Source organism: Heterocephalus glaber, unplaced genomic scaffold (assembly GCF_053883595.1).
Source record: "Heterocephalus glaber isolate CG9 unplaced genomic scaffold, H.glaber_assembly_v1.0 deba00001689, whole genome shotgun sequence".
NCBI lineage: Eukaryota > Metazoa > Chordata > Mammalia > Rodentia > Bathyergidae > Heterocephalus > Heterocephalus glaber.
The window spans coordinates 13750856-13778605 of record NW_028258414.1 but is presented as its reverse complement, the minus strand read 5'-3'; the positions used below and the strand labels follow the sequence as shown (position 1 = coordinate 13778605).

At 47.9% G+C, this 27750-nt stretch overlaps 1 protein-coding gene and 1 pseudogene across 2 annotated transcripts; both read left to right on the top strand.

The window, feature by feature from the left end:
• Positions 1–27168, top strand: Adpgk (ADP dependent glucokinase). Of its 2 annotated transcripts, none has more exons than XM_004855520.4 (7): positions 1–287; positions 9242–9467; positions 13429–13491; positions 19645–19765; positions 22686–22882; positions 23442–23540; positions 25623–27168. In XM_004855520.4, exons 1-7 carry the CDS (start codon positions 61–63, stop codon positions 26172–26174), a joined length of 1485 nt encoding a protein of 494 aa, XP_004855577.3. In that variant the 5' UTR covers positions 1–60; the 3' UTR covers positions 26175–27168. The 2 variants fall into 2 exon arrangements, with proteins under 2 accessions (XP_004855577.3, XP_004855576.3); XM_004855519.4 differs by having other exon boundaries at positions 25620–27168.
• LOC110344106 (protein LSM14 homolog B pseudogene) lies at positions 295–7847 on the top strand (annotated as a pseudogene).
• Positions 27169–27750: the final 582 nt, after the last annotated feature.

The following is a 27750-nucleotide window of genomic DNA, read 5'->3' as shown; positions in this document are numbered from 1 at the left end:
GACGTCAGCGCGCGCCCAGTCCGAGCGGATCCTGCGCTACTGTTCGGCGCCTCTGTTCCCATGGCGCTGTGGCGCGGCTCCGCCTGCGCGGGCTTCCTCGCGCTGGCCGTGGGCTGCGTCTTTCTGCTGGAGCCGGAGCTGCCGGGGTCGGTGCTGCGTTCGCTCTGGAGCTCGCTGCAGCTGGGACCCGCGCCACCGGGACCTCTGTCCCCCGAGGGCCGCCTGGCGGCCGCCTGGGACACACTCATCGTGCAGCCGGCCCGGCGCTGGCGCCGCGTGGCCGTGGGGTGAGTGCCCAGGGGGCCTGGATCTCTGGGCCTCCCCGGACAGTGTGGGCGTCCCAGGCCTCCGAGGTCCGCTTTGCAGGTTGGGCGGCTGGGCGGCTGGGAGGTCGAGGCCCACGGGGTTCCGGAGTCCCGGGGAGGCGCCGGTCGTCTGGGCCGAGGCGCTGTCGACCCTGCTGCAGGGACTCAGCAGAGCGCTTGTCCACTCCCTTGGGCCCGGCTCCTCATCCTTACGGGATCAGCGCGCAAAACCTCTTGCGACCCCCTTCATGCGACCTTCCTGCTCGATCCTCCCACCCCCAGCTGTCAGCCCCTGCTCCTCGGCGACTGTTGTTTGGCAGAGATGCTTCAACTTCCTCATTTTGAGGCATTCTTCCTCTTGCTACTGAACTTACTGAAGATGAATGGTCTCTGCCTTTAGCTACCGACTTTCTTCATGTTTTGCTTTCAGTTTCTTAAAGCTATCTGGTTTGGAGAGCACCACTGTGCCGAATCTCCTGATTTTCAAATTCAGCCTTTTATTTTAGTCTCCACGATCTGCCCTCTGCAGCCTTCCGCGAGTTTAACACGCCCTTCTTGAAACTTTTCTTCCTCTGACTTCGGTGACATTGCGTATTTAAGGTTCTGGCAAATCACAGTGCCTCCTTTCTTTGTGCTCCTCCCAGGAATGTAATTATTACCGTTATAACTTTAGTCCCTGTTTTGGTTCCACTTGCCTTTCATGCCTAACTTAAAAGGCATTGTGCAAAAGCAGACCTCTCAAGGGCCAGGGATTTAGTTTAGTGACACTACACCTGCCTCGCAAGTGCAACGTCCTGAGTTCGGTCCCCAGTTCGATCCCCGGTACAAAAAACAAAACAAACCTCTCAAGTACCCTGCGATTTTGTGTAAATGTTGGGGCCAAGAGGGGTCAGATAGAGTTAAAGTTATTCTGAAGACTGAATGAAATAAGCCATGTTCTCTAACTAGTACGGTATCAGCCTTTGAAAGCACTCAAATGTTAGCTAATCAGTACATGTGTTGGTTAAGATGTGTCTGCTTTTACCTCTTTCAAGTTTGGGCTCATTTCACTCACTTTATTAGATTAGTTGCCCTCCCTGGCATTATGCATGTTCATTGAACAAATACCCATCAGCTACATGATTCACCTCTAGCTTCTGAGGACTCAAATATGGTAAAGCAAAGTCTCTGCTTCATTTACTAGGAAATAGATACTGTATATTCATTATTGAAGTAATTGTCTTGGCCTGATAGGACAAAATCATAGACTGATGACTTCAACAATAGAAATTTATTTTCTCTTGGTTCCAGAGCTGATAATCCAAAATCAAGGTGCTAATGTGATTGGGGGTTTTGCTTTTTTGTTTTGTTTTACTCACTGTATAGCCCAGGCTGGCCTTGAGCTCACAGCAGTCCTCCTGCCCTAGCCTCCCGAGTGCTGGGATGAGAGGCGTGCACCGCCATGCCCGGCTGGTGTGTTTGGTCAAGGCCTTTTTTCTAGCTTGCAGATGGCCAGCTTCTCACTGTGGCCTTCAGTCTGTGCACATGCCCCTCCTGTGTCTCTTTCTTTTATGTGGACACTGGTCCTGACCTCATTTAACCTTCGTTACTTCCTTCCAGGTACAGTCACATTGAGGGTTAGGGCTTCAAAATGGGACTTTTCGGTCGGGCAGGAGATGCTAGTGTCTATAAAAGTTGTGAAAAGTGCTTTACTGAACTAGTGGTAAAAACAAAGTTGTCTTGGTGTCCCTAAGAAGGGTAACTAATTCTTCCCAGAATAGGACATCAAAAAAAGCCCCAGAAAGTCACTATTGCTATGTTGTAAATCACCCCAAAACTTAGTAGCTTAAAACAGTAGCCATTTTATGATCTTTTGTTATTAGAGTTGTTTGTTTGTTTTTTGTGGTACTGTAGATTGCTAGGCAGGTGCTCTACCACCTGGTACACCTCCAGCCCTTAAATTTTATTTTGAGGCAGGGTCTGGCTAAGCTACCTTCTCAGGAGGTTTGGTTGACTCACCAGAGTTAGTTGTAGGATCCTTTAAGAGAGGTCCCCTTATGTCCTTTGTCCTTGTTGACCTTGGAGGGCCAGAGCTAAAATATTGTCTATATTCTTAGCCCAATTAACTTTTTATAGCAAAACATTTATTGGTACATTTTAGGCATACATAATGATTACACTTATCATAGGGAATGTGCACCTATACATGGTACATCCCGCCTCTTTTTTCCCATTCCCCACCTCCCCTCAAACCCCTCCCCTCTCTATGTACAAAAGCTTTGTTTCCATTCCCAGTTACCTTTTCAGCTTTGGTCTCTAAGCCTTAGTTGTTGAACACCCAGGAGGTCAGATATACCAGTACTAAAGTAGGAGCAGTAGGTTTAACTATCTCATCTGAATATTGAGTACCTTGAAATATAAAATTAAAATATGGCCAGAGAACTTTTTTTTTTTTATCAATCTGGCTTGTCTTAGAAGTCAAATTTCTGTAGAATGTTAACAGATAACAGTTGTAAGGTTTTACTAGAAAAGTTTAAAATCAAGAGCAAACATAGTATCTTAGCTTAACAATTATGGTGACATTATACTAGAACCATTGGGGTTTTAAAATATATTTAAATTCTCACTTTAGTATAAAATAACTGTTTAGTCAGTCACCTTTATCCAATTATATGAACTTATCTAAATTTGTTACCTTTTTATTTTTTTAATTTATCTTTTTTAAAAACAGTATCCAACCACTGTGGAAATCAGAATGGAGATACCTCAGAGAAATAAATAAAGATAACTTAGATGTTATTAACATTTATAAGGAGTAATTTTATTTATATTTACTTATTTAACCTAACCATTATTTTAGATGACTCGTGACTTTTTTTTTTTTTGGTACCGGGATTGAACTCAGGTCCTTGTGCTTGCAGGGCAGGTGGCAGAACCACTGAGCTAAATCCCCGGCCCTGTTTTTATTTTTTTGAACCAAGAAAAAACTTTGTAAGTTATTGTACATAGACAACAATAGACATTGTATTTCTAAAACCAGACTTTTAATAAATATTTTTATTTGGTGGGGGAGGGGCGGGTTGTTTTGGGTTTTTTTCGTACCAGGGATCAAACTTGGGACCTTGCACTTTCGAGGCAGTCGCTGGAACCACTGAGCTAAATCCCTGGCCCGTTTGGGGTTTTTTTTGAGAGAGGGTCTCACCATGTAGTTCAGCCTGGCCTCAAACTCACAGCAGACCTCCCTCCTCAGCCTCCTAGTGCTGGGATTACAGGTGTGCGCCACCATGCCTGGCTTGATAAATGTTATCTTGATTGACTAACAACTTGGGTGAAAATATATCACCAGCTTTAAAGGCCTCTGTTATTAACTCACTGAAAAGCCATGCAAATAAAAGTATTGGGCTATCATGAGTGTCTACTTATCTAAGCAGAACTTGTGGAGAAACTATAGAGAGAGAGAGTACAAAAAAAATTATACACGCTTCAGCAGTTCACTGTACTAATAAATGTCTGGAAGTTAATGGCCATCGCTGAGCACCTCTTGTAGAGGCCAGAGGTAACTTGTATTGATCTCATGATGTCTCAATAATTTTAGTATTAAAATATACATTTTTCTTTTCCTGATATATACATTTTTTGGTGGACTCTGTATATATGTATCTAAAAGCTAACACAAACACATATTCACCTAAATCATATATAACCATTAAACTATCAAGTTTTAAGGCCTTTATTGTAAGTTCTATGTAAACTTCAAGCTTATCCTCCAATGTTTTCAGTTTGAAAACCAATATCACAAGTGGTTTTCCACGGGAAGCCCAAAATAGTTTATAAGGGTAAAAAAAATAAAAATTGAGCTAAAAAAAGATTTTTTTTAAAAGTGAAGAACCTGCGGGTTATTTTAGCCAGCTATTAAAACAGATTAACAGACAAGAAACCATACCTAAAACAACTATATTAAAGTGCAGTTAGAGGTACTGGTCGTGCTCAATTCAAATAATATGTTAGAGTTGTGGGTTTGTAAGACTAGGCATTTAGAATCCGCCCAGGGTTCTCAGGTAGTCCTTTTTCTCTGTGAGTCACAACAGGATTTAGCACTCTGAGGACCTGGGTTAGCACTGTAGAACAGAACCAGGAGGCAAGTGTGGGTGCTTTCTCTTATTTTCTCTATCGCCAGAGCTCGCAGCCACTGTCTGTCTAAACTTCCTGAGACACAGTAAGGAGTCTACTTATCCAGAATACCCTGGGCACTTGGTTGCCTTCGGAAGAGCTTTAGGGAAGGGACAGGCTTGTGGAAGAAGTTGCACTGGGTTTCAGAGCCAGGAAAGTGGGTGTTTTTTGCAGAGGGTTTTACATGGAGCAGCTCGGTCAGATGCTGAGAATGAAGCACAGTATCTGGGGAGCCGGGCTGCAGACTGTGGGGGCCAGGGCACTGGGTCAAAGCCCACTTCACATCTCCCCCGACTGGGGACCCCTCCTCTGTTCTACATCGGACCTTGGGACTTGCCGCTGGCTGGGAGAAACCAAGGAAGCCCTCTCCTGAGCTCTGGCCAGGCAGCTCTTCCCTGGCCTGTCTTGTTTTTCTGCCTTCCCTGTTCTAGCCAGATCAGCGTTCGCACTGCATGTGAGCCCGAGGTTAATCTCCTGCAGCTTTGCCGCAGTGCTCCCAGCGCCGAATTGGCTATCAGATAAATCTGAGTTGAGTTTAGGCCCCTCCAGCCTAGGCCTTTGGAGTGGCAGCCCCAGCCTCAACTTCTCAGCAGAAAGTATCTGTTACAGGGCGCAGTGCAGACTGCTGGTGTCTGTCTGAAAAACCTGCCCACAGCAGCCACCTTTCTCTGTGCTGAAGCCCCATCTAGGGTGGCTGGGGCCAGCTGCCCCAGGCCCTTTTTGATTTTCCTACAGTTCTGAACCTTTTGTAGTGATTCCAGTAGCTTTTGTTTTATTTTGATCTTGTTGAGCTATGGACTCCAAAAAAAAGCACGAGGCTCCTGGAGCCTGTGCACCTCAGCCCGGCTCTGCACCGAGCTGTGCTCCCTTGCCCTCCGCCCGGGGTGGGAGGCACAGGAGCCGGGTTCCTAGGTTTTCCAGCAGCCACACGGTGGCCAGGCCAGCAGGACCTGGTGGTTTACCGGTGCGGCGCACCCTGGCTGCAGGCGTGAGCGGCTTCTCAGGTACTCAGTATCTCGGCAGCAAGATCAACCTCATCACCAAGACGCAGACCCGATACAAGGGCATCTTGTGTACCATCGATGCGGACAACTGCACCGTGGGGCTGGCAAAGGTGAGGTCCCTGGGCACAGAAGACAGGCCTTCTCGCCTGAGAGAGGAGGTTTATGAGTACGTCATCTTTCGGGGCTGTGATATCAAAGATCTCGCTGTGTGTGAGCTTCCCAGCCCTCGGCCCACACCCCCTGAGCATGCTGCTCTTTGGTCCCAGCCCAGCAGCAGAAGGCAGCGGCCAGGGAGCTGCAGAGCAGGAAATGGCTCCAGAGGGCAAAACCAGCCAACTAATGTCAGCAAAAACACAATCAAGTTTTTAGAAGACTTTGACTTTGACAGAGCAAATGCCCAGTTCAACCGAGAGGAACTTGATGAAGAATTCAAGAAGAAACTAAATTTTAAAGAGGACAAGGGGGAAGAGGAGGGCCAGGCTGTGGTGACTCAGAGTGACGGGACTCCTGCAGAGGAAGACCTTTTGGGGCCCAGCTGCTACTATGACAAGTCCAAGTCATTCTTTGACAACATCTCTTCTGAATTCAAGAGCAGCTCTCACCGAGCCACGTGGGCTGAAGAGAGGAAGCTGAACACGGAGACCTTCGGGGAACCAGGGAGGTTCCTGCGTGGCAGATTCCAAGGAGGGACTGGCAGGGTCTCAGAATGCAGCCTGGGTTCCTGCTAAAGAGGCACATACGGCACCGGGTACATAGAGACGCAAGGAAATGCTGCACAGACAGGGAGCGGGTCCCATTGTGTACTGAGTTGGGCAAATTCCCGTACTGTACTAATGTTGGGACTTCACTAACCTTGGACATGGTCTGAGAGCCACTTGTTTTGGGGGATATATTCATGGGGAACATCTTTAAGGTGTCTTGTCGTATGCTCCGTTTTGGTTGCACATAGCTTAATTCTAAGGTTTTTGGCATTTTGGAATAATGTTCCTATAGCACAGGCTTGATCCTCACTTTGTGATTGTTTCTTTTCTTATGACAGCTGACTTTGAAAGTGGAATCAGCCAGGCGTGGTGCACGCCTGTAATCCCAGCACTTGGGAGGCTGAGGCAGGAGGATCACTGTGAATTCGAGGCCAGCCTGGGCTACTTAGTGAGCTCAAGGCCAGCCTGAATTACAAAACAATACCCTGTCTCAAAAACACACACAGTGGAATCATGTGGCACATGTGGCAGGCAGGTGCATCTCTATAACCCATTGTCCCAGGTGCTGCTGGCCTGGCACCCTGCTTGCCAAGGGGGTGGGATCTCAGGAGCCAGTGCGAGGTGGGGTGGGGGGTCTAAGACCAGGGAGAGAGGTGTTCCATGGATCATGTTGTATAACAGAGTGACATCGGGGTTGGGGGCTGGCAGGGAGTGGGTGGCCTTGGGAGTGTGGACAGGACATAATAGCTACCAAGTGTTCCGTGGAGCCCGGCTTCCATAGACACTGAAGCTGTCTGACCGCACTGGTCAGTATTCAGCTCAGGCAGAACACTCCAGGGAGTTCATCCAGTCGGAAAGGAGCCAGCTTTTTTGTTTTTTTCTTTTGGCAAGGTCAGTTGACCTTATTCCCTCTTGACTGTAAATAGTTCTTGTGTTTTTGTTCTAAGGTGAATGGAGGGAGGGTGGGGAATACATATTTGTCACATGAATCAATAGGTCAGACCTCCAGGTATAAGCATGCATCCTCTTGACGGGGCATTTTGTTTAAAATAAGCACCTTGGTAACTAAATGCCTTTAAATAGCTAGAAAGACTTCAGTTCCATATGGATGAAGTTACTGTATGTGCTTGGGTCTGTTTTCATAGGACTGTATAGTTGAAAACTAAAACATAGCGTGAAGGTTGCTGTGTTGGAGAAAGAAAAACTGTAAACATGGACACTTTGCAGGGGGAAAAAGCCCAAAACAACAAGGTACCAGATGGGCTGGGGACGTAGCTCAGTGCTTGCCTAGCATATTCAAGGGCCTGGGTTCCACACCCGGTACCATGGAGGAAAAAGTTGTCAGATTAATTGTTTTTCCTGTATAAGACTGTTTTTTTGCCCTAGTATTCCTGATTAGGGAGGGGTGAAAATTTTTCCTCCCATTAGTTACATTTTTATTTTAATTTAAAACTAGTTCCACTGAGATTTTCTCATGTTGTAAAACATGCTGAATTTGGTTCTTTTACTTTTTTCTGTATAAATTGCACAAACTCACTTTCCCCCTTCTCACTTTACAGACCCAAACTGTTGCTTCATCTTAGCAGAACTAGAGGTGATGGTTCCGGTTTTTGGAGCAGCAATATAAAAGTAATCCATGCTTGTGAAAACGAGAAAGGCATCTAATTAAAATTCTTCCTCTGTCTCAATTGCATTCCTCCTCTCAGTTTGTCACCATGAATGATTTAGTGTATTAATTTCCGAACCAAGAGATTTTGGAAGGGGACTAGATGGGAAACCTTGTAACCATGTTTTCTATGCTGAAATCTAACCCTGCGGCCTTCTCTGAATCCCAGTCACCCTTGTCACTAGGGGCTGTCTTGGGTGACCTCCTGTGACCTTGCTCTTCCCCAAGGCGAGGAGCTGCCTATACGGTTGTCAGCCACAGTAGCAAGAGTGACATCTGTAGGCAGAGGTAAAGGTGACCAGGGATGGGGATTGGGCATTGAAGACCTCATCTAGCTCCCTTAGTAATTTAGCCTCCCAATTTAAAGGAGGGCTGAACTTGAGCAGAGAAACAGAACTTGATGCAGACACAGGCGATTCTATCCAGAGCCCTAGCTGTTCCTCATTCCGTGAAGCCAGACAGTGCTGCGCTCCTTTCTTACCAGCCCTTTAAGGTTCCAGGTGGGTCTTGTGAACACCTGCCCAGTGTTGAGCCACTGCGAGCTCCACTCCACGTTCCAGGCTTCCAGCAGGAGTGTTGAAGCGAGTATTTGGGGTATCTTCCCACCATCCTCTTCTGTCTGGGGAGGGAAGGTAGCTGATATTTAGCTTTTGGATAGAACCACTGTTTTGCTTATTTTGCCCCAGTTCACTTCATTCACTTTATCTTCTCAACAGCTCTGTGAGTTAGGCACTCCTATCATGGTCATTTTAGACAGGAGAAGACTGACTCCGAGAAATTAAAATGACTTGCATTTTAAGTCACACATCCAGAAAATTGGTCTCTGCAAGCATTTTGCCGCGAATGCTACATTTTTTTGTTTGTTTTTTGAGACAGGGTCTCACTGTAATTCCTGCTGGCCTTAAACTCATTATGTAGCACAGGCTCACAGCAATCCTCCTGCCTCAGCCTCCCCAGTACTGGGATTACAAACAAGCACCACCACCCCTGGCCAAAATGCTGCATCTTTGTTACCATGATAGCTTTGTTCTGAAATGCTAAGCATCTGTCCTTTTTTAACTAGGAAAGTTCTGCAAATTCTTGAAAAGGGTCCTGTGTTCTGATCTAATACAGTAGGCCCTCAAATTACAACCAGCCTGACACATGATCAACTTGGGTTAACTAGGTTAATGGAAGATTCATCTGCCTCTTGTTATCCAGAGCGTGTACCCAGATAAACATCAGATCTCAGCTGTTTTGACTCAGTTACAACCAGCCCTCAGGAACTGATGGAGTTCTTAAGTCATTTTCCTTCTGCCTTTCAAGCTTCCTTTCCAGGCCAGGGGCAGAACCACCTCAGCTGTTTCCTGTGTGTGGGTGGCTCTCTCAACCCTCCCTGCATCCATGTCTTTTCGCTTGTCCTCACCCCTCCTCCAGAGTCAACGCATGTGTCGATGTGGTGCTGTCTGGTGTGAAGCTCCTACAGGCCCTGGGCCTGAGTCCCAGGAGTGGACAAGACCACACTGTTCTGCACTCCAGGAGTGACCTGGAAGAAGCCTTTGTCCACTTCATGGGGCAGGGAGCAGCTGCTGAGCGCTTCTTCAGTGAAGAGGAAACCTTTCATGACATTGCCCACGTCGCATCTGAGTTCCCCGGAGCCCAGGTCTGTCTGTCCACCAACAGGAAATTGGGACAGGGTGGGAAAGGAGCCCTTGTCTGTCATTCCTATAGGCAGCTTCAGCGACTACCGGAAATCCAGTTCTGTGATGTTGCGCCCTTTTGTAAAGCTGTATCTGATGTTTGTTTTTGTTTTTTGGCACTGGGGACTGAACTCAGGACCTTGCACTTTCGAGGCAGGCAGCAGCACCACTGAGCAAAATCCCCAGCCCTGATGTTTTCTTAACTCTACTGTTTTTAGTCAGTTTAATTCAGCCAGCGAAATTAAGCATATTTACTAAAATTTTGATTCTGGGTCACCCATTAAATTCCCCCTTTTTGTGGTGCATGTGCATCATCCCAGTGCTCAGTAGGCTGGGGTAAGAGGATCGCTGTGAGTTCAAGGCCAGCCTGGCCGTGTGGTGACTTGGAGGCCTGGAATACATACCATACCCTGTCTCAAAAATCCTAAATAAATGAATTCCCCCTTTCTTCATGTTATCCAGGGGACTGTCAGTTCCTAATCCCCTGGTCTTGTAGTGCTTGTTCATGATAACTTAGTCACCTCACTGTGGCTGAGTCCTCTAGCTTGGCTTCGTGTGGGAGAGGGCAGGCTGGGTGCTAGCCCAAGCAGGTTCCTGAGCAGGGACACGATTGGCCTTGTGGGACACTGGTGCTCTGGCTGAGGGCTGACCTGGGCAGTGGGGAATGTTCAGCAGTGCTCCAGCCTCTGCTAAGTGCATGGCCCTTTCCCAGCTGTGCGGGCCAGACATTGCCCAGCATTTCCTGGGTGAGGAAGAAAAGGGGAACAGAACGGGCCCTGGTTGAAAATGGAGGGCTAGATGGGTGGTTCCTGTGCTTGCGCAGACAGCAGACCCTCATGGAGGGGCTGTGCATACTGACTCCTGCGCCAACTCCGGGAGGCCAGCTCAGCAGGGACTGGAGGGGAACCAGGGTCCACCTGTCAGCAGGCTCCCTGATTACTGTTGGTCTGTACCAGCGTCTTGAGAACCACTGGAGCATAGAATGGAGAACGGAGGTGACAGGAGGGACTTTAGTGGTCCCTAGCCACCTGCTGGACATGAAACACCCTGGAGCCTAAATGGTCCAGGGGCTTCCTGGAAGCTCAGCGGAGTAAGAGGCAGTGCTGGTGTCATCACCGGGTCAGGCAGGGATGCGTGCAGCCCAGAGAGGCACAGAGTCGTGGACTGGCTGGAGCATCCTTTATGCAGCTGCTTAGCCGCTCTTGCGGCCCAGCCACTGTACACTCGTAGCAGTCCTTGGCCCCTAGCTGGCCCATTCTCGAAGCGGTCCTGGGCCACTTAGCCCCCCACAGCTCTCGTGGCAGTCTACATTGATTCCAGGATACACAGTAATGGTCTTGTGCCTGTACGCCCTTGGCTATATCAGTTATTTACACCGGCCGGCGTGGACCTGGGTTATATCGGATATTTATGCTCAGACTGAGGAGATGGGGCTTGTACCAAAATGTTGTTGACTCCTACTTAATGTCCACCAGAAATCACCCCGACCAACACCCCCACCTCACCCCCGTAGCTTGAACCACAGTGCAGCCATCCATTTTCCCTAGAGCTGGGCAGAAACCCAGCTGTGGCTGTTTCTGTGACATCCCAGCATGTCACAGCTGCTGCCACCGCAGCCAGCTGCTCCTCCTGCTGCTACTGCTATGTGTGCCCTCAGCCTTTTGGACTGACTTTTGGTTGGTTGTTTAAGCATCCCTAGCCCAGCCTCCTCCCATCCCCAGCTTTGTTTTTATTTATATTTGAGGCAAGGTCTCACTGTATAGCCTAGGCTGGCCTTGAACTCACTATGTAGCCCAGGCTGGCCTCGAACTTCTGACCATTCCCCTGCCTCGGCCTCCCTAGTGCTGGGATTGTGGGTGTGCCCCACCACGCCTGGCTAATAGGAGAGAATCTCCATAGTTCTGCCATGGTGTGTCTGCTGCCAGTCTTTGTGATCATGGTATTACTTTGCATTCTCTTCTTAGATTCTGCCTTCTGTTTCATAATAAAATTAAAATTCTACAGAAACTTTGTCACTTTTCGGTTGTCCAAGTCATTTCTTAACATTGTAAAACCTAAAGTGTGTTACTATAGTACATACCCTGACACTGCAGTTTGGTGCCTTTTCAAACTCTCTTAAGCCAAGGCAGGTGGCCTGTAAACAACAATTAATGGCCATTATAGGAAAAATCTGGTGTATATTTTGTAGATGTCTTAATATTTCCCCCAAGAGATTTTAGTAAATTCCTCTAGTCTTCATAGTTAAATAAAGTATGTAATTAAGCCTGCCACATTCAAAGGCCTCATTTTGCCCTCCCTGTCACAGAAAGTTATACATTTGTCTACAGAAAGCTGTCCCTGTCCCACCTGCACCCAGAGGGTTGTCCGCTCCGGCCCTGGGGTGAGGTCATGGAATCGGCTGCCTAGTCAGTGCCCACCCACGGGACTGTTGGAGGGTAGGGTGGTGCCTGGGTAAAACTACAGACTTGGCTTCTTAGCTTTTAGAATCAACAGTAACCTTGCTGCCTGCAGTAGGTTCCCAAGGCACTGGCCCTATCCCAAAGGACAGGAAACAAACACCAGGCTCGGGTCCTCTCTCCAGCTGAGCCGTGGGATGCTTAGGGCTCTTACCTTTGAGAATTCCCTCCACAGAAGGCCTTTTTATTTACCAGCACATCAGTGTGTTTCTTCCTTTCTCCAAATGTAGTGGCAAACACTTTCTGAATGTTTATTTTAACAAGACTCCAGTCTGCCGGGATTTAGCTCGGTGATTCTGCTGCCTGCCTCGCAAGCACAAGGTCCCAAGTTCGATTCCCAGTACCAAAAAAAAAAAAAGACTCCAGTCCTGCCTCAAGGAGCCAGTCACCTACCCAGATGATAAGAGCTCAAGCGGACCAGGGGTGGGTTAGGGGGCTTGTTCAGCTAGGGGTTCAGAAGGGACCTGTCTTCCTGTCTGGGGAGGGCGCCGGGGGAGGCTGAGTGGTCAGTGGGGAGGGGAAGAGAAGGCAGCACCATAGCTGAGTGCTGAGGAGTGATCTGGTTGGTGGGGACGTCCTGATCAGAGAGCCGGAGGAGGGCCGGTCAGGTGTAGATGGGGCATGCAGGAGATAGAAGTAGAAAGGAAACCTTGGGTCAGGCAAAGCCCTTGTGGGGGCTCACTTTTAAGCTGGACGTAGGGGCACATACCTGTAAGTCCAGGAGGCTGAGGCAGAAGAATGGCTGCAAGCTCAAGGCTAGCCTGGCTACATTGCAAGACCTTGTTTCAAAAACCAAAAAGATTTTCCAGCTGGGGTGTAGTCTAATGGTTGAGTGTGTGCCTAGCATGCACAAGGTCCCTGGTTTGATCCTCAGCACCAAAGAAAAGTGTTTATCTACGGAATGGTTTTCAGGAGAATGACAATCACGTTCTTATTTTGGAAGATGAGTCCAAGCCCCACCTTTCACGTTTTCTCTACCTGTTCTGGCTGCCTGGAAGCTCAGCCAAATCTGGTGTACAGATAAGGAATTGTACTGATTTCGTGGTTAGCATCTGTATATTCTTCATCTTATTACTCACTGTGTGCTTCTATGTTTTATTAATGTTGTCTGTGTCCTTTGTTGAAAGTCACCTCAAAATGTTTCGGGGAGCCAGGTGTGGTAGTGCCGGGCCTGTAGTCCCAGAGCTCAGGAGGCTAGGGCAAGAGAATTGCTGCAGGCTTGAGGCCAGCCTGGGCTACATAGTGAGTTCAAGGCCAGCTTGAACTACAAAGTGAGACCCTGTCTCAAAAAAGAAAAAGAAAAGAAAATTGGGCAACTTGTGCCACCACCCAGTAATTAATGTAGCATAAAGCTGTGGAGGGGGAAAAATATGTTTTGGGGGAAAATGGACTGCAACATTAGAAATTACAAAGCTGGGGTAATGAAATTGTTTAAATTATTGGCTAATAGCCTTCAACTATTTTACAGCACTATGTAGGAGGAAATGCAGCTTTAATTGGACAGAAATTTGCGGCCAACTCAGACTTGAAGGTAGGTGAAATTTCCTGATTAAAATTTGTGGCTTTTGTTAGTGTTTTAATAATTTCAGGAGCAAGAACAAATATTTGGATTTTGATTCCATTTCTGGATCACTGCTGTATGCCAGCCCCTGGGCCCTTGTCAGGAGGCAGCAAGTGTTGGCAGGAGGCAGTGGGAAGAGTACTTTGTGCATGTCCCCTGTGAGTCGGCCGCTTACGGACTGACCCTCACAGCAGCCTGTAGATGGCGCTGTCGCTGTCCTGGCCTTCTATGCAAGGACCCTTGAGACACAGAGACGTTCACAGCCGATGAGGACGGGCACAGGACTCTGACCGGCCTGTGGGCTGACGAGTGTGGGGTGTAATGGAAGGAGCATGCGGGCCCTGGAGTCGGTGCCCAGCCCTGAGGTGTTGGTGATCCTGGATCCACAGGGTGAAGACGAGAGCCACTGAATGAGAGGAGGTAGAGCAGTGTCTTTAAGTCCTCATCAGTTTGTCTAAGTAGAATTAAAGCTGATGGCTATGTTCAAAATAAAACTAAGTGGCAAACTTATGGTGCATGTTCCGCAGCGGGCACACAGAGCCTTATCTGTCAGCACACGAGCCATCTCAGCCCAGCAGCCAAGCACTGGATAACAGTATTTTCTAAACTAAAACCACAGTATTTGGGTTTAATTGCAGTGTTGGCACTTTGCAATAAATAAGTGGGTTTTGGGTTGCAGTTTAGGCCCTCGATCTCTAAAAGGTTCGCCATCACTGGAGTAAGCAGTTCCTTTTGCTGTGAGCAGATGAGGTCCGTGGGGCAGGGGCTGCACAGAGGTTTTGCTGTTACACTGTAAATGATTAAGGATGGACTAGAGTGGCTGAAAGAGGAGGAGGACATCTGTGTAGATCCTGCTGCTGTGCAGGGGAGGCACGGGCTGGGCTGGCCAGGGTGGGAACAAGATTGAACAGATGGTTCTGGGCCAAATGAACTGGAGGAGTGCAGAATGGCTGTGGCTGGTGACAGCAGAGTAGGGAACCATGACCAGGGCTGAGGTTTGGGGGAACAGCAGAAAAATAGAAATTTGGGTCAAGAAGCCAAAGATGAATTCAGCAATACTCAGATGATCCATAGTTTGAGGGGGGAAATTCATACAGAGCTGCACTGTACACGGGGATGGATGTACTAGAGTGTAAAATCGATATTTGTAGTCATTGTCCTTATAAGTACTAATTAACTTCTAAGTAGAGAAAATTAGAAATTGCAGGGCTGACCTTTGGAAATTTTACCAGCTAATGGAGTAAGAGATCAGTCATAAGTTCTTTAGAGAAAGCCCAGGCCCTCCCGTCAGAATCAGGAAGTTTTCCTGGGTCCCTCAGAACCCAAGCAGTAACTGTGACCACTGCAGGGTGACACCCTGGAAGTCATCAGTGAGTGGCGATTGAGTTTCCTGTGGGCCTCCCTGACTGAGACCCACATTTGTGCCAGGTCTCTGGAGAAGCTGGGCTTGGGACCCATCTGATTGGAAGACTTTCTAGTAAAGTCTGGCCTTGGTAGGATAAAAGGTTTATCTCATAATCCCCATGACAATGGAACAATTCTAGGATTTTAAAGATAGGGAAGAGGTCCAGACGCAAATGTGCCCCATGTGATAACATAGCTAGTAAATGACAGAACAGGGATTCAGTGCTGCACTCAGCTGTAACTTTGCCACTCGACACCACTCTCTCAGATGAATTTGTCAAAATTCTTCCTGGTATGGAGTAAGAAGGAGGTATTTTCCAGAAGCAGTAATAATAGCTAACACTCCCATAGTCCCAGCTATATTCCAGGAACTGTCCTGTGTGGTATACGTAGAGAGACAAGTGGGTAGATGGATGCATGGATGCTCATTTACTCCTTACACTTTTATTATCCTCAGTTGCAACTGGAGAGAACGAGGGGTAGAGAAGTTAAAACTGCTCAAGGCCACCCACCTGCTGACAAGTAGAGATGGGCTTGGGTCCCAAATAGTCTGGCTCCAGAGTCCATACCCTTAATACAGAGCTGTGATGGATCTCAGAAATGAACCCTGGTGAATATTGCACAGGCAAATTGAGTAGAATGGGGAAATGGAGGCCAAGCGAGAAGCAATGCCTTTTAAAAATCTACTTATGAGGGCTGGGGAAGAGCTTGCCTAGTATGTGAGAGTGTGTCCTAGATTTGATTCCAGTGCCAAGGGGGAAAGAAGGTGTGCATGTGTAATTAGCCAGGAATTAAGAAGAGGTGTTGGATTTTAATGATATTGCAGCTAGTGAAGTGATTGTATGTTTTTTCATTAGTTCGGTTTGTGGTAACTGATTTTCCAATGTTAAACCAACCTTGCATTTCTGAGATAAACCCTGTTGTTGTTGTTTTCTTGGGGGTTTTTGCTTGTTATGGTTTTGGTTTCTTTAGGGAGGGGTTGTTATTTTGGGGTTTATTTGAAACAGGGTTTCTCCATATAGTTCAGACTGGCCTTGAACTCACTATGTAGCCCAGGCTGGCATCAGACTTGCAGTGATCCTCCTGCCTCAGCCTCCCTAGTTCTGGGATTACAGGGATGCACTGCCATGCCTGTGTGGTTTTTATTTTAATTCCATTTAGCTCAGAAAATGTGTTTTCTGTGACCAAATTCCTGTTAAATTGATTGTGATTTATAGTGGACAGAATATGGTGTGTCTTGGTGAAGTTGCTTGTTAAGTTGGAAACATGTAAAGAATCTAAAGGTCTTCCTATTGTTGGGTGGAGTGTTATTTTCTGTCTGCTTGATTTGTCAATTATTGAAAAGGGGGTGTTGACATCTCTCCCAACAAAAATTGTGGACACGTGTATTTCCTGTGTAGTTTTAGTTTTCCTTTGTGGATTTCAAAGCTGTTATTCAATGCATAAATGCTTAGGAAGGTTCTATCCTCTTCATAAATTAATCACTTTATCATTATTTTGAAATCTATTTCATTAAAGTAGGCATTCCACCTTTCTTTTGATTAGTGTTAGCATGGTGAATCATTTTCCATCCTTGTGTTTTTAACCTGTTTGTGTTTTACAATGCATTTCTTGTAGATACCACATATTTGGGGCTTGCTGTTTAATCCACTGGGCCGTTCCTGACTTTACCTGGGGTGTTTGGACCATTTACATTCAATGTGATAAGTTTAAACGTAATTTGATAAACCCGTAATTTTTTCTATTTGTCCATCCTTTATGTATTTCCTTTTTCCTCTTTTTATGAACTGTTTTGGATTATTTTGTATGATTTTATTTTATCTTCTCAACTTATTGGCTGTAACCCTCTGTTATTTTAGTCTTGCTTTAGGCTTCATGATATACACATAGAGTTTCTCACAGTCTTATCTTTAGGGGCCACTGCAATCCCATGTACCCTGTAAGAATTTTAGAATATCATACTTCCCTTTGTCCCCTCTGGTCTTTATACTATTATTGAAGTATATTTTTCTTCTACATAATTATAAATGTCACACTGCATGGCTAGTATTTTTCTTTAAACAGTTTTTATCTTTTAAAGATATTTAAATAGGGGCCAGGGATTTGGCTCAGTGGCACCATGCCTGTCTCGCAAGCACAAGGTCCTGAGTTCAATCCTGAGTACCGGGGGGGGAAAGAAAGAGAAAGAAAGGAAAAATATTTAAATAATAAGGATAAGAATCTTGCGTCCTTATCCAGCTTGGCCATCTCTGGTGCTCTTCATTCTTTGTCTTTTTGTCTAGATCCACATCTCCATCTGGTCTGTTTCTCGTTCTGCCTGAAAGACCGCTTTCCACTTGCTTGGGTCCTGGTCTGCCAGTGATCCGTTCTTTTAGCTCTTGCACATCTGGAGTCTGCCTGCTAATGTGCTGAAGCATCTGTAGGAACACTTACATTGCTCTTGTTTCTTAGGGATTGAGTGGTGTTTTTTGCCTAATGTCCAAGTGCTTTGAAAAACTATTGTTTCCTGTATTTTGTCTATATTTTGTTGTTGTTTCTGGCAGGAGAGCAAATCCAGTCCTTACTATTTCAGAAGTAAAATTCTAGCCAAGAATTAGGCAGAAGAAATAAAGTGGTGGAAAGCTGAGTACTGGAATAATACTGACTTGTCATTTAACACAAGCAATTAATGAACAGTTATTGAATAATTTGTCTCAGTATCATGTACTGTAGATAGTTGATTTTTTCTCTTCTACATAATTTTGTTGGAAAAAATGTAAGCCTCTTATGTCCTTTTCTGTTTAAATTTGCATGGCTTCTTTGTTTTAGTTGACTTCCTTGGGAAGAAAGTAGCGTTCTTGCGTTGAGGAAAGGAATACTGTGCCTACCCAGGTGCTCCTGAGGTCTGAAACACTCCAGCTTATAGCAGGAAAACATGAAGATTGTACCCATTTTCAGCATTGAAAACCAAGGAATATGCTTAGCTGTTAGTCTTCTCAGCTTTCTACGGTCATTTTCTCAGGAACAAAAATAGTCTATGGTGGACTGGTTTTTGTAAACTGCACATTTTAACTGACAGCTGTTTGCAATACTGACAGGGTTGGGTTCTTGTGAGGTTTTAGGGTCTGAGTGGCTGTTGTGCCTCCTTCTGATGTAGGGCCACCCATAGGGCTATGTCCTATCAAGACTTAGTTTAAAAATTAAATCATATTTCAAACAAAAGCAAAAAAAGAAAGTGGTAGGGCAAGAATTTTCAGAAAAGAGGGGTGTGTTTTTACCCAGCAGCTGGGATTTCTTAATTAGGTGCACGTAGGGACCTCTGTACAGCACAGTACACAAGCAGGTGGCTAATTAGCATGGGAGATGCTGCCTGAAGTTGCTGGCCAGGCACATAAGATCTGAACACTGGGGATCCTGTTTCTGGGGACTTCTGTTTCAGTCCTCGCCCAGACCATCATTATTTGGTGGGTTTGAGTTTCTGGGCCTAGTCCTGAGGGAGGCAGCAGAAGCAGCACCTTATTATTGGGGCTGCAGGGCAGCAGCTGAGGTGAAACAGCTTCTAGGAGTAGCCAGGGAGACAGCCAGACTGGAGCTGCAGAGGAAGGTTTTGGAAAAGATGCTCGTTGATTTTCCTGTCAGGAGGTCTGTCCAGTTCATGTAAATAATTAAGTGCAAAAGGGTGCTTGATCCCTCAGATTAAGTCATCCAGTGACCTAGCAGCTCTTTTGTATACCACATCAGATTTAGAAAGCTGTTTTCATCCAACAGCTTGGGGCAAACAGCAGCTCAGGACTGCTGCCTACAAGAGGTGTCTTGGTCACTTTCCCATCACTGAGACAAAGTGCCCGGCACCCGCGACTGGTCTGGGCTCATGGTTTCAGTCGATGGTTGGCTGGCTCCAGGGCAAACACAGAACGGCAGAGGGGCGAAGCGGAAGAAAAGGTGCTCACCCCATTGGCACCCAAGAAGCAGCGAGAGGGGGGAGTGAACGAACCCTCCAGGGCAGGCCCCCAGGGACCGCCTCCTGATAGCACACTGAGCCAGGAACTCATCTGTGGGTGAATCCAGAGGAGTACTGCGCCCCATAGTCCAGCCCCCTTCCACACACGGGAGAATTTGGGGGCAGTTTAGATCTAAACCGTAACACAGGATGTGAATAAAAAAAATACCCTAGGAATAGAGTGTTTCTGATCTGCCTGGGCTGTCCTAGTAACAAAATACCGTAAATTAGGTGATTTAAATAGTTCTGGAGACTGGAAAATCCAAAATTGAGGTTGCGGCAACGTTCAGTTTCTGGTAAGGTCTGTTTTTCTGCCCTGCAGGTGTCTGTCAGCTTGTCCCACTGTTCACCCATGACCTTTCTCCGGTGTGCATGTGATCTCTCTCCCTTTCTCCCTTTCTTAGGACCACATTCAATCTTTAAATGCCCTAAAAGCTCCAGATACCATTAGAGTGGAGCTTCAACATGTGAATTCTAGGGGACAAAAATATTCCGTAACAGAGGATGGGCCACGGCCCTTGCATCGGTACCCCAGGACTGTGACTTGGTCTTGTGTTCTCTCCTTTCTGGGCACTTATGGCTGTGCTCCTTTACTGCACACCTCCAGCAGAAAAGACTGGATTCCAGCAGTTTTGAAATGAATAGAACTGGCCTGAATGTAGCTGACTGGTTACTAGGCAGACTCTGTGGGAAAAAGCCCAGATTTCCTGCTACACTTACTTCCTCCTGCTCATCTCCAGGTTCTCCTCTGTGGTCCAGTTGGTCCAAAGCTCCACGAGCTTCTTGATGACAACGTGTTTGTCCCTCCAGAGTCACTGCAGGAAGCAGATGAGTTCCACCTCATTCTGGAGTATCAGGCAGGTAAGGGAAGTGAGACGGTGGAGTGAGAGGACTGTCGGGTTTGTGTGTTCCCAGCCTGGGGTGTGACTTGCCGGACATTCATCTCTGGGAGTTCATAAGATTCTGTTTGCTTCCGGCCCGCTGCTGTCAGAGCTGCTGTTGCCATGGTCTCAGAGAGAATGATGGAGTTTTACACCCTGATGAAAACTCTTAGGTCAGCAAACAGAACCGACCTAAACCCAAGGGAAATCAGGCCACAGGAAAACAGCCATCTTGAATCAAAGGAAATGCGTTAAAAACACACATAAAGTTTGCCTTCATGACTAAGAAGAGAGCAGGGCAGGTAGCATTTGCTTAACTCTACTGGATTCTGCCCTGGGCTTCTCTGGCCTGATTCCCTACCCTGGTGACGATTGGTTCTAGGTCTCTGGCGAGCTTTCTTGGGAGTGCTTTATTTTCGCCTTAGGATGTGAACAGAAGTGTTTTGTATTTAACATTACTTATATTATTTTCCATTGTGTAGTATTCCAGTGTTTATAAATCCAGACCCACTGCACCACCCCCAGTAGATTCTGTGTGTTCCAAAGACCAGGCATCTGATTTCTGTAAGACTCTTACACCCGGATATACTTCCTGCTGTATCTTTTCCCCTGCTAAGAACTCAGACTCTTGGGTTTCTGATTCAACACATTACTAATTCATGTTAAAGTCTCTAGCATACAGGCAAATAATTGGTACCTAATGCTTATCAGTGAACTGCTTCCAAGTAAGACGATCAAGAAAACCTCACCTGCTGGAGTGATTAACTGTAGCATGAGGTGCTGCTTGAAAGTACAGAAAGGAGCTGTGGCTTGCTTCCAGTTCTCCTTTGGGTACTCACTAGCATTCATTGGCAATTCAGGACAGGCAAGGTCTGGATATCAGAGGCAGAATGTTGCAGGAAGCAGTTCATACTTCATGGTGCACATGTGTTGAGTTTCTCTGTTTTAGTTTTGCTCCTGGGAAATAGGAGTGGTAGTTTTCCCTCATGCGTGTGGTGGTGAGGGGCACTGTAAGCAGCTTAATGAACCTGCCCACTGCCCAGAAGGACCTGCAGTAGCTCAGAGGTGCCGAGGTGCTGCTGCTTTCGGGCCCACTCTCTTTCTGACACCTCTGTTGGCATTTACAGCGTGAACGGGGCACCTTTGCAGTTCTTGGTTTCTGTCACTTCCCATGGTGACTATTGCTCAGTGGAGAGTCGCATGTCTTCAAGAGGACTTTGCTGTTGTATTTTGTTTTTGTTTTTTTGAAACAGGGTCTCTCTATTCCAGGCTGCCATGAACTCACTGTATAGGACAGGCTGGCCTCAAACTTGCAGCAATCCTCCTGCCTCAGCCCTCAGGTGCTGGGAATTACAGATGTGCCCACCACACCCAGCTTCTTTGCTATGGTATATGCCAGCTATGCCTTGCGTGAAGTGGAGAAGCTGATCTGGGTGAAGTGGAAAAGCTGATCTGGGAGAGAGCTGGCTCCCTTCTTGGATTTATAAACCTTGCATTCAGTTTGTCTTTGCTATCCCTTATCTTTCTTTGTATGAGGCAGTGGGCTTCCATTAGGCTTTAGGCAAAGTTACATTTTCATAGGTCCCAGGGGCCATGTAGTGTGGTGGCAGCAGCCTCGGGTAAGCTTTCTTAACAGCACTCTGTGCCCAGCCTCCCTGACCAAGACGGATGCTTCCCAACAGGCTTTGTCAGCTTGTTTTTCTCTCTTCCACCAGCCCACCCCAGGGCAGCTCATTTGCAGACTGAGACTGGGGGTTTCGCTGCCCTGGCTGGGGGAAGGGCAGGATGCTAAACTGAGCAGAGACTGCTAGCAGCGGTACACACAAAGCTTTGTGAGCAGAGGGACATGAAGCACTGTCCCAGGCTGGGTTCCAACCTGCTTGCTTCTCAGGCCACCCCATCAGTCCTGTGTCCTGTGGAACCGGTGAGAAGTTTGCCATAGTTCCCCTTGTCCTCGCCTTGCAGAAACTTGTTGGTTTTTCCTCTGTCGCTCCTTGAAGAAATGGGCTTGTCTGGGTCACTGTGTGGTGCTCTCCGCCTGGGCTGCATGAGGCCATGTTTCCTAGCAATCCAAGCTGCAGGCTAGGCTCATGTTGCTATGGGGAAAATATCCACATCATGCATTTTCCCCATTTTGCAGTCCTGTTCATTTGAGAAATGTGGGGTTCGGAGTTCATAGCTCTGTTTCTTGTCACAGTCCTTTAGGTCATCAGTCTGTCCCCTGTTCACTCAGTGCTCTTTACTAACGCATTCACACAGCTGTTGCCAAGTGCCAGTTTAGGGAGTAGAGACAGGATGACAGAAGACACTGCTGTGTCCTCAGCTTGGGCCCCTGCAGGAATGAGGGAGGCCACGGTGGGCCTGGGAAGGAGGTAATGCAGTCTTCCTGGGCAAAGGAGAGTCAGTGGGGAAAGGCTGCACATTTGAGGAAGAAATAGCATCAATCTTGGTCTTGAGTCGTTGCTGCCTCAGGCAGAAGTGACCAGAAACCACTAGGGGGCAGTGTGGCTCCTGGGACTTGGCCTGCCCAGATTCCAGCTAAATGGGGGTGTCGGGCACTGCTGTGACGGGGACCCGACTTGGGAAGAGGCAGTGTGTCTGATGGCTGGGTGCATGGCACATAACTGCATCTTGTGTTTGAGAGCTCAGTGGACAGAGGGCTCCTTGAACTCAAAAGGCACTCATGACTGAAAAAGGCGTACAGAGCCTCTACTAGGTCTTGGTTTCTTTGTTGGATTAGGGTTTAGGTTTTTGATGGGTTTGTTTACCTTCCACTGTCCTGGACACAGCGCCATGCTGACCCCAGACCACCGCAGCCTGCTCGGGACCTGGGCTCCCCACAGCGAGGAAACTGAAAGCCTCTTCCTTTTCTTCCCATTGTGTCAACTGGGCTCTTCTAGGGGAGGAGTGGGGCCAGTTTAAAGCTCCCCATGCCAACCGCTTCATCTTCTCCCACGACCTCTCCAACGGGGCCATGAATATGCTGGAGGTGTTTGTGTCTAGCCTGGAGGAGTTCCAGCCTGACCTGGTGGTCCTCTCTGGATTGCACATGATGGAGGGACAGAGCAAGGAGCTCCAGAAGAAGAGACTCTTGGAGGTAACGGCACTGTCGGAGACTCTCGTGCCCTCAGCAGGCGTTGCTGCGGGCTCCTGCCTCAGCCTGTGTGGCTTGTGCCGCCTTAGGTCCCATCTCCTGAGGACAAATGGCAGCAGCTTTCTCAGGGCAGGTCAGGACAGCGTCTCGCCCACGCCTCTGCCTCCTGTGCTAAACTGAGTGTGGCTGCGAGTTGCAGGCTCTGTAGTTTGTGTCCTTTGTGTTACCTGTCCCATCGCGCTTCACATCCGCTGTGTTGCGGTGCCTGCACGTCTGTCCAGCAGTTGGAGCCGGCAGCTCGGTTTAGACCCCAGGAACAGGCCGGCGCACATCCAGGCAGGGGCAGTTCTTTGGCCTCTGGTTTTTCACAGAGCATAGTTCCCTGCTGGGAAAGTGCCCATGGCCCACAGAGGTGGTGGGGACCCACAGTCCTTGCAGCTCATGAGGATCCGAGAAGGAGGCTACGAGGAGGCACCTGAATGCGCTCAGGACCTTCTCTTTCCTTCCTTCCTGCCCAGCTTCCTCCTATCCTGACGGCAGTGCTGTCCTCTTCCCTTTGCAGGTCGTCACCTCCATTGCTGACATCCCCACCGGGGTTCCAGTTCACCTGGAGCTGGCCAGCATGACGAACAGGGAGCTCATGAGCAGCATCATGCAGCAGGTAACCCTCCTGGCCTGGTCACCTCCCTGGGACTGCATCTGGGCTCCAGGATGGCGTGCTGAGGCGTGGGTGTTGTGTCGGTGTTGGCTCCCCAGAGGAGTCAGATAAGGCTGTGGTTCTATCCCGCACACACCAGTGCCACCAAGTGAAGGGCTGTGAGTCGCATTTCTCCCTCTGGAATGGGGAGGCGGAAGTGAATGGTGCTGGCAGAACTCGAGGAGGAAACTGAGGTTTTTGGTTTTTTGTTTTTGGGGGGTTTTTTTGGTACTGGGGATCGAACTCAGGACCTTGCACTTTCAAGGCAGGCGGCAGAACCACTGAACTAAATCCCAGCCCTAAATGATTTTACTGTTTTTTGGGGTTTTTTGGGTTTTTGTGTTTTTTTTGGTACCGGGGATCGAACTCGGGTCCTTGTGCTTGCTGCAGCAGGCAGCAAAACCACTGAGCTAAATCCCCGGCTCGAGGAGGAAACTGGAAGCCTGGCTGAGCTGCTCTCAGTTAAACCTCAGGAAGTGCAAAGTCAGGAAACTTGGGTGACCTTGCACACCTCACAGCAGGCACCTAGGAATGTGTCCTGCCTCTGGACAGCAGCATAGTTAGGACAAATCCAAGTGGGGCGCAGGACACAGCTCTCGACACCTGGGCCGGCGCATCAGTTCTGCCGCTCACTCGCTTTATGACTCAGTTTCTTGACCTTCTCTTTCACTGTTATTTAACACGTTCATTGGTAACGGCTCAGAAAACAAAGGATACACAGTGAAGTCTCCCTCCTCCCTTCATCTCCCCTTCCTCCACCGGGGACCTCCTTATCAGCTTCATCTGGCTCTCACCAGTTAGTCTGATGCGTATAAGAAAATATGGAAATACATCCTTTTTGCTCTGTGCCTTTATACCCGGAAAGAGAGCTTACCACACCAAGTACGGCTCTGCACTTGGCTTTTCCTCACTAGCTGAGCTGTGGAGGCCTCTTCTGTGCTGGTACTGGGAGAGCACCTGAGGGTCTCCCAGCCTCGGGGTGGGAGTGCAGGTGTGGACGCTGCTCAGATTGTTTGCCCTGGCCCCTTGATGGGCATCTTAGGCGTCACTTCCTTTGCTCTCCCATAGGGCACCGCAGTGAATAAGTCTGACCTTGTTTTGTTTTGCTTGTGAGCAAGTACAGGTGTAGGGTAAAATCTCAGAAGTAGAACTGCTGAACTGGAGCACAAGAAAACACTTCTAAGTCTTGAGATTGCCTTTGCTGGGAATCACACCTGTTTACTTCCCACTCATGAAACTGATAAGTGCTTATTTCCTCATAACCTTGCCACCAGAATGTGATTAAAAACTTGTATTTGTATTGGTCTGGCGGGTAAAAAATGGCAGTTTTTGGTTTGGTTTTGTTGTGTTTTTTTCCTTTTTTGCAACGCTGAGGTGATGGGGATTGAACGCAGGGCCTCAAATATACTGAGCAAGCACTCTGCCACTGAGCTGCATGCCCATCTTACCCGCTTTGTGTGTGTGTGTGTGTTTGAAATAGACTTTATTTTTTAAGGCAGTTTTTTCCCCACAGCACCGTTGAGCCTGTACAAAGAGCTGCTATGTGTTCCTGTCACTGTCTCTGTCAACAACCCTCACCAGGGAGGCCACCTCATTATAGCCAGGGGACCCACACTGGCCTGTCACTCAGTGTCCAAAACTGACCGTTGGGTTCACTCATAGTGTTTCTCAGTGTAGTTTTTCTTTGTATTTCTCTTTTTGAGGTTGAGTATCTTCACTTTTTAAAAATGTTTATTTCAGTGTCTTAGGAACTCTGCCTGCCCCTTCTGAGAATCCACTGTGTAAGGGCCAGAGCTGGGCACTGCAGGAGGACATGCAAAACACTTTGCCCTTTCTCACCATGGCACAGGACAGAAAACAGTGTGAAATGGTGCTACTGCAACCTCGCAGTTTGTCCCAAGTGACCCCAAAGCCGGTGGTAGAGGCAGGTTCAGGAGTGAGGAAAGACTCCAGCCATCCCTATCACGTAGCCATTGGCTGTGTCCCGAGCTGTCAGGAGCTGGGTGTGACCACCAGCGAGAGACCTGTCCTTGTTTCTGTTAGCAGGTCTTTCCTGCAGTGACTTCCCTCGGGCTGAACGAACAGGAGCTGCTGTTTCTCAGCCAGTCGGCATCTGGACCTCACGCCTCTCTGTCCTCCTGGAATGGCATTCCTGATGTGGGCATGGTCAGTGACATCCTCTTCTGGATCCTGAAGGAGCACGGGAGGAGTAAAGGCCGAGCCTCAGATCTCACCAGGGTCCATTTCCACACGCTGGTCTACCACATCCTGGCCACGGTGGATGGGCACTGGGCCAACCAGCTGGCAGCCGTGGCCGCTGGAGCTCGCGTGGCCGGAACCCAGGCCTGTGCCACCGAAACCATCGATGCCGGCCAAGTGTCTCTGAGGGCACCCCAAGAGTTCATGACTTCCTACTCAGAAGCAGGCTCCAGGATCGTGCTGAATCCGATCAAGCCCATGGCAGAGTGGCAGCGCGAGGGCATATCCTTCTACTTCACACCGGTGCTGGTATGCAAGGACCCAGTTCGAACTGTGGGCCTCGGGGACGCCATCTCGGCAGAAGGACTCTTCTACTCGGAAGTCCACTCTCCGTCTTAGGAAAGCAGTGAGTAGCGGGTCTGAGGAGTGGGCACCGGCCGACTGAAGGACTGCAGGAAGCACACAGCTCGGAGAACAGGATGGAGGGTGTTAGTTCTAGATCAAATTGGAAGACAGCCAAAGAAACAGCAGGTTCAGCTCTACAGATACATTCCAGCCTGTTGGCAGGCCCATCGGAACATGTCAGGTTTTAACCAAGATTTAGCTCTCTACTAATAGGACTGGATTTTTTGTTTTTTATGTTGTATGTTGCAGGAGTAAAAACTTCAATTCCCGAATCTCCAACTTCTGCAGTGTCATCAAGTATTTTAAGCCAAACTTCTTCGGCCTGGAGAGCTTGTCAGGCAGAGAAAGCACCCTCTCCCTGTGCACCGGAGAAGTGTCCTGGGCCTGAGGAGCCTGGTGGGAGGTGCTGGGGTCTCAGCTCGCTGCCCGTGGGCAGTCATGGTTTCCGCTGAACGTGACAGTGACAGTGTCTAGTGAGCATACCTTCTTGGTCTTCTGCTCTTGGACCTAGGTCAGAGCCACAGGTAGGGACAAAATAGTCCCTGCCATGGTTTATGGTTGCAGGAGAAATGTGATCCTCAGGGAGCCTCCAAGCAGGTCGCTCTACAGGTGTCCGGAAGCCTGGATGGTCCTGTGAGCAGAGGGACATGCAGAGGGACGGTGCCTTCCTGCCTCGGTTCCTTGGGTTGGAGGCTGCCGTGGCCGGACTGCTGAACCTCCCCGCCCAGCTTGGCTGTCCTTTCTGCAGCAAAAGCGTGATACTTATTCTTTCTGAGCCTCGAAGGAGTTTGGTTTTACAACTGGAATGTACATCTGTGTCTAACAGACCGTGTGTATGTTTTATGTTGTCATTGACGCATCCATTAAAGTTTGACCTCAAAAGAGCTCCGGGATCATGAATAACTTTGTCATGGTATATATTTATTTTTTTATAAATCAAGACTTCTGTGTGCTTTTAAGAATATTAAAAACAATTTACATTTCAGGACTCCTAAGTCTGCCTGTAATTGATTTTGTTTGCACCTCACTCTGCTCTTGTAACTGCCATGTCCCTCTGATCTTGTGTTTGTCATCTTTGTCACTGGGTCAGGTAGTCCCCTCACACTAAGCCTGCACAGTAGGCCTGTCCCCTGAGGCTTAAGATGACAGAAACCACGAGTATTAAGTAGCTGAGTTGAAGCTGAGCAAGTTCAAAGCGCAGTGAGTGGCAGTTTGTTCAGAGTGCAGCATGGGTGTGGCATCTGGTGGCAGGCAGCTTAGTGGCAGGTGGGTCTTGTACAGGGCCACAGAGCAGCTCCTGGAATCTCACAGCTACCTAAGGCTTTTTATTTGATTATTCTTTCCCAGAGAAAATTTAAACCTAGAGAATGACACATCTTGTACGGAGCCAGTAGATCAGTAAGGAAATCTCTGGCTGCCAGTTTACCCTTCTCTGCTTTCAGTTCAATTAAAAACCACCAACTTTCTAGCCTATTTTTATTAAAAGGATTAAGAAGAGATTTCTGTTTTCCTAACAACTGGAGTAGCTCATTTCTAAATCTTTTAAACCAGAGACTTTATTAGTAGTCCT

What these genes read in the sequence shown, in the direction of transcription:
- Adpgk (XM_004855519.4), top strand. Translation starts at nt 61, where the DNA reads ATGGCGCTGTGGCGCGGCTCCGCCTGCGCGGGCTTCCTCGCGCTGGCC. An exon ending in TGGCGCCGCGTGGCCGTGGG is followed by an intron (nt 288 to 9,241) that starts GTGAGTGCCCAG and finishes CCCCTCCTCCAG; the next exon opens with AGTCAACGCATGTGTCGATG. An exon ending in CTGAGTTCCCCGGAGCCCAG is followed by an intron (nt 9,468 to 13,428) that starts GTCTGTCTGTCC and finishes ACTATTTTACAG; the next exon opens with CACTATGTAGGAGGAAATGC.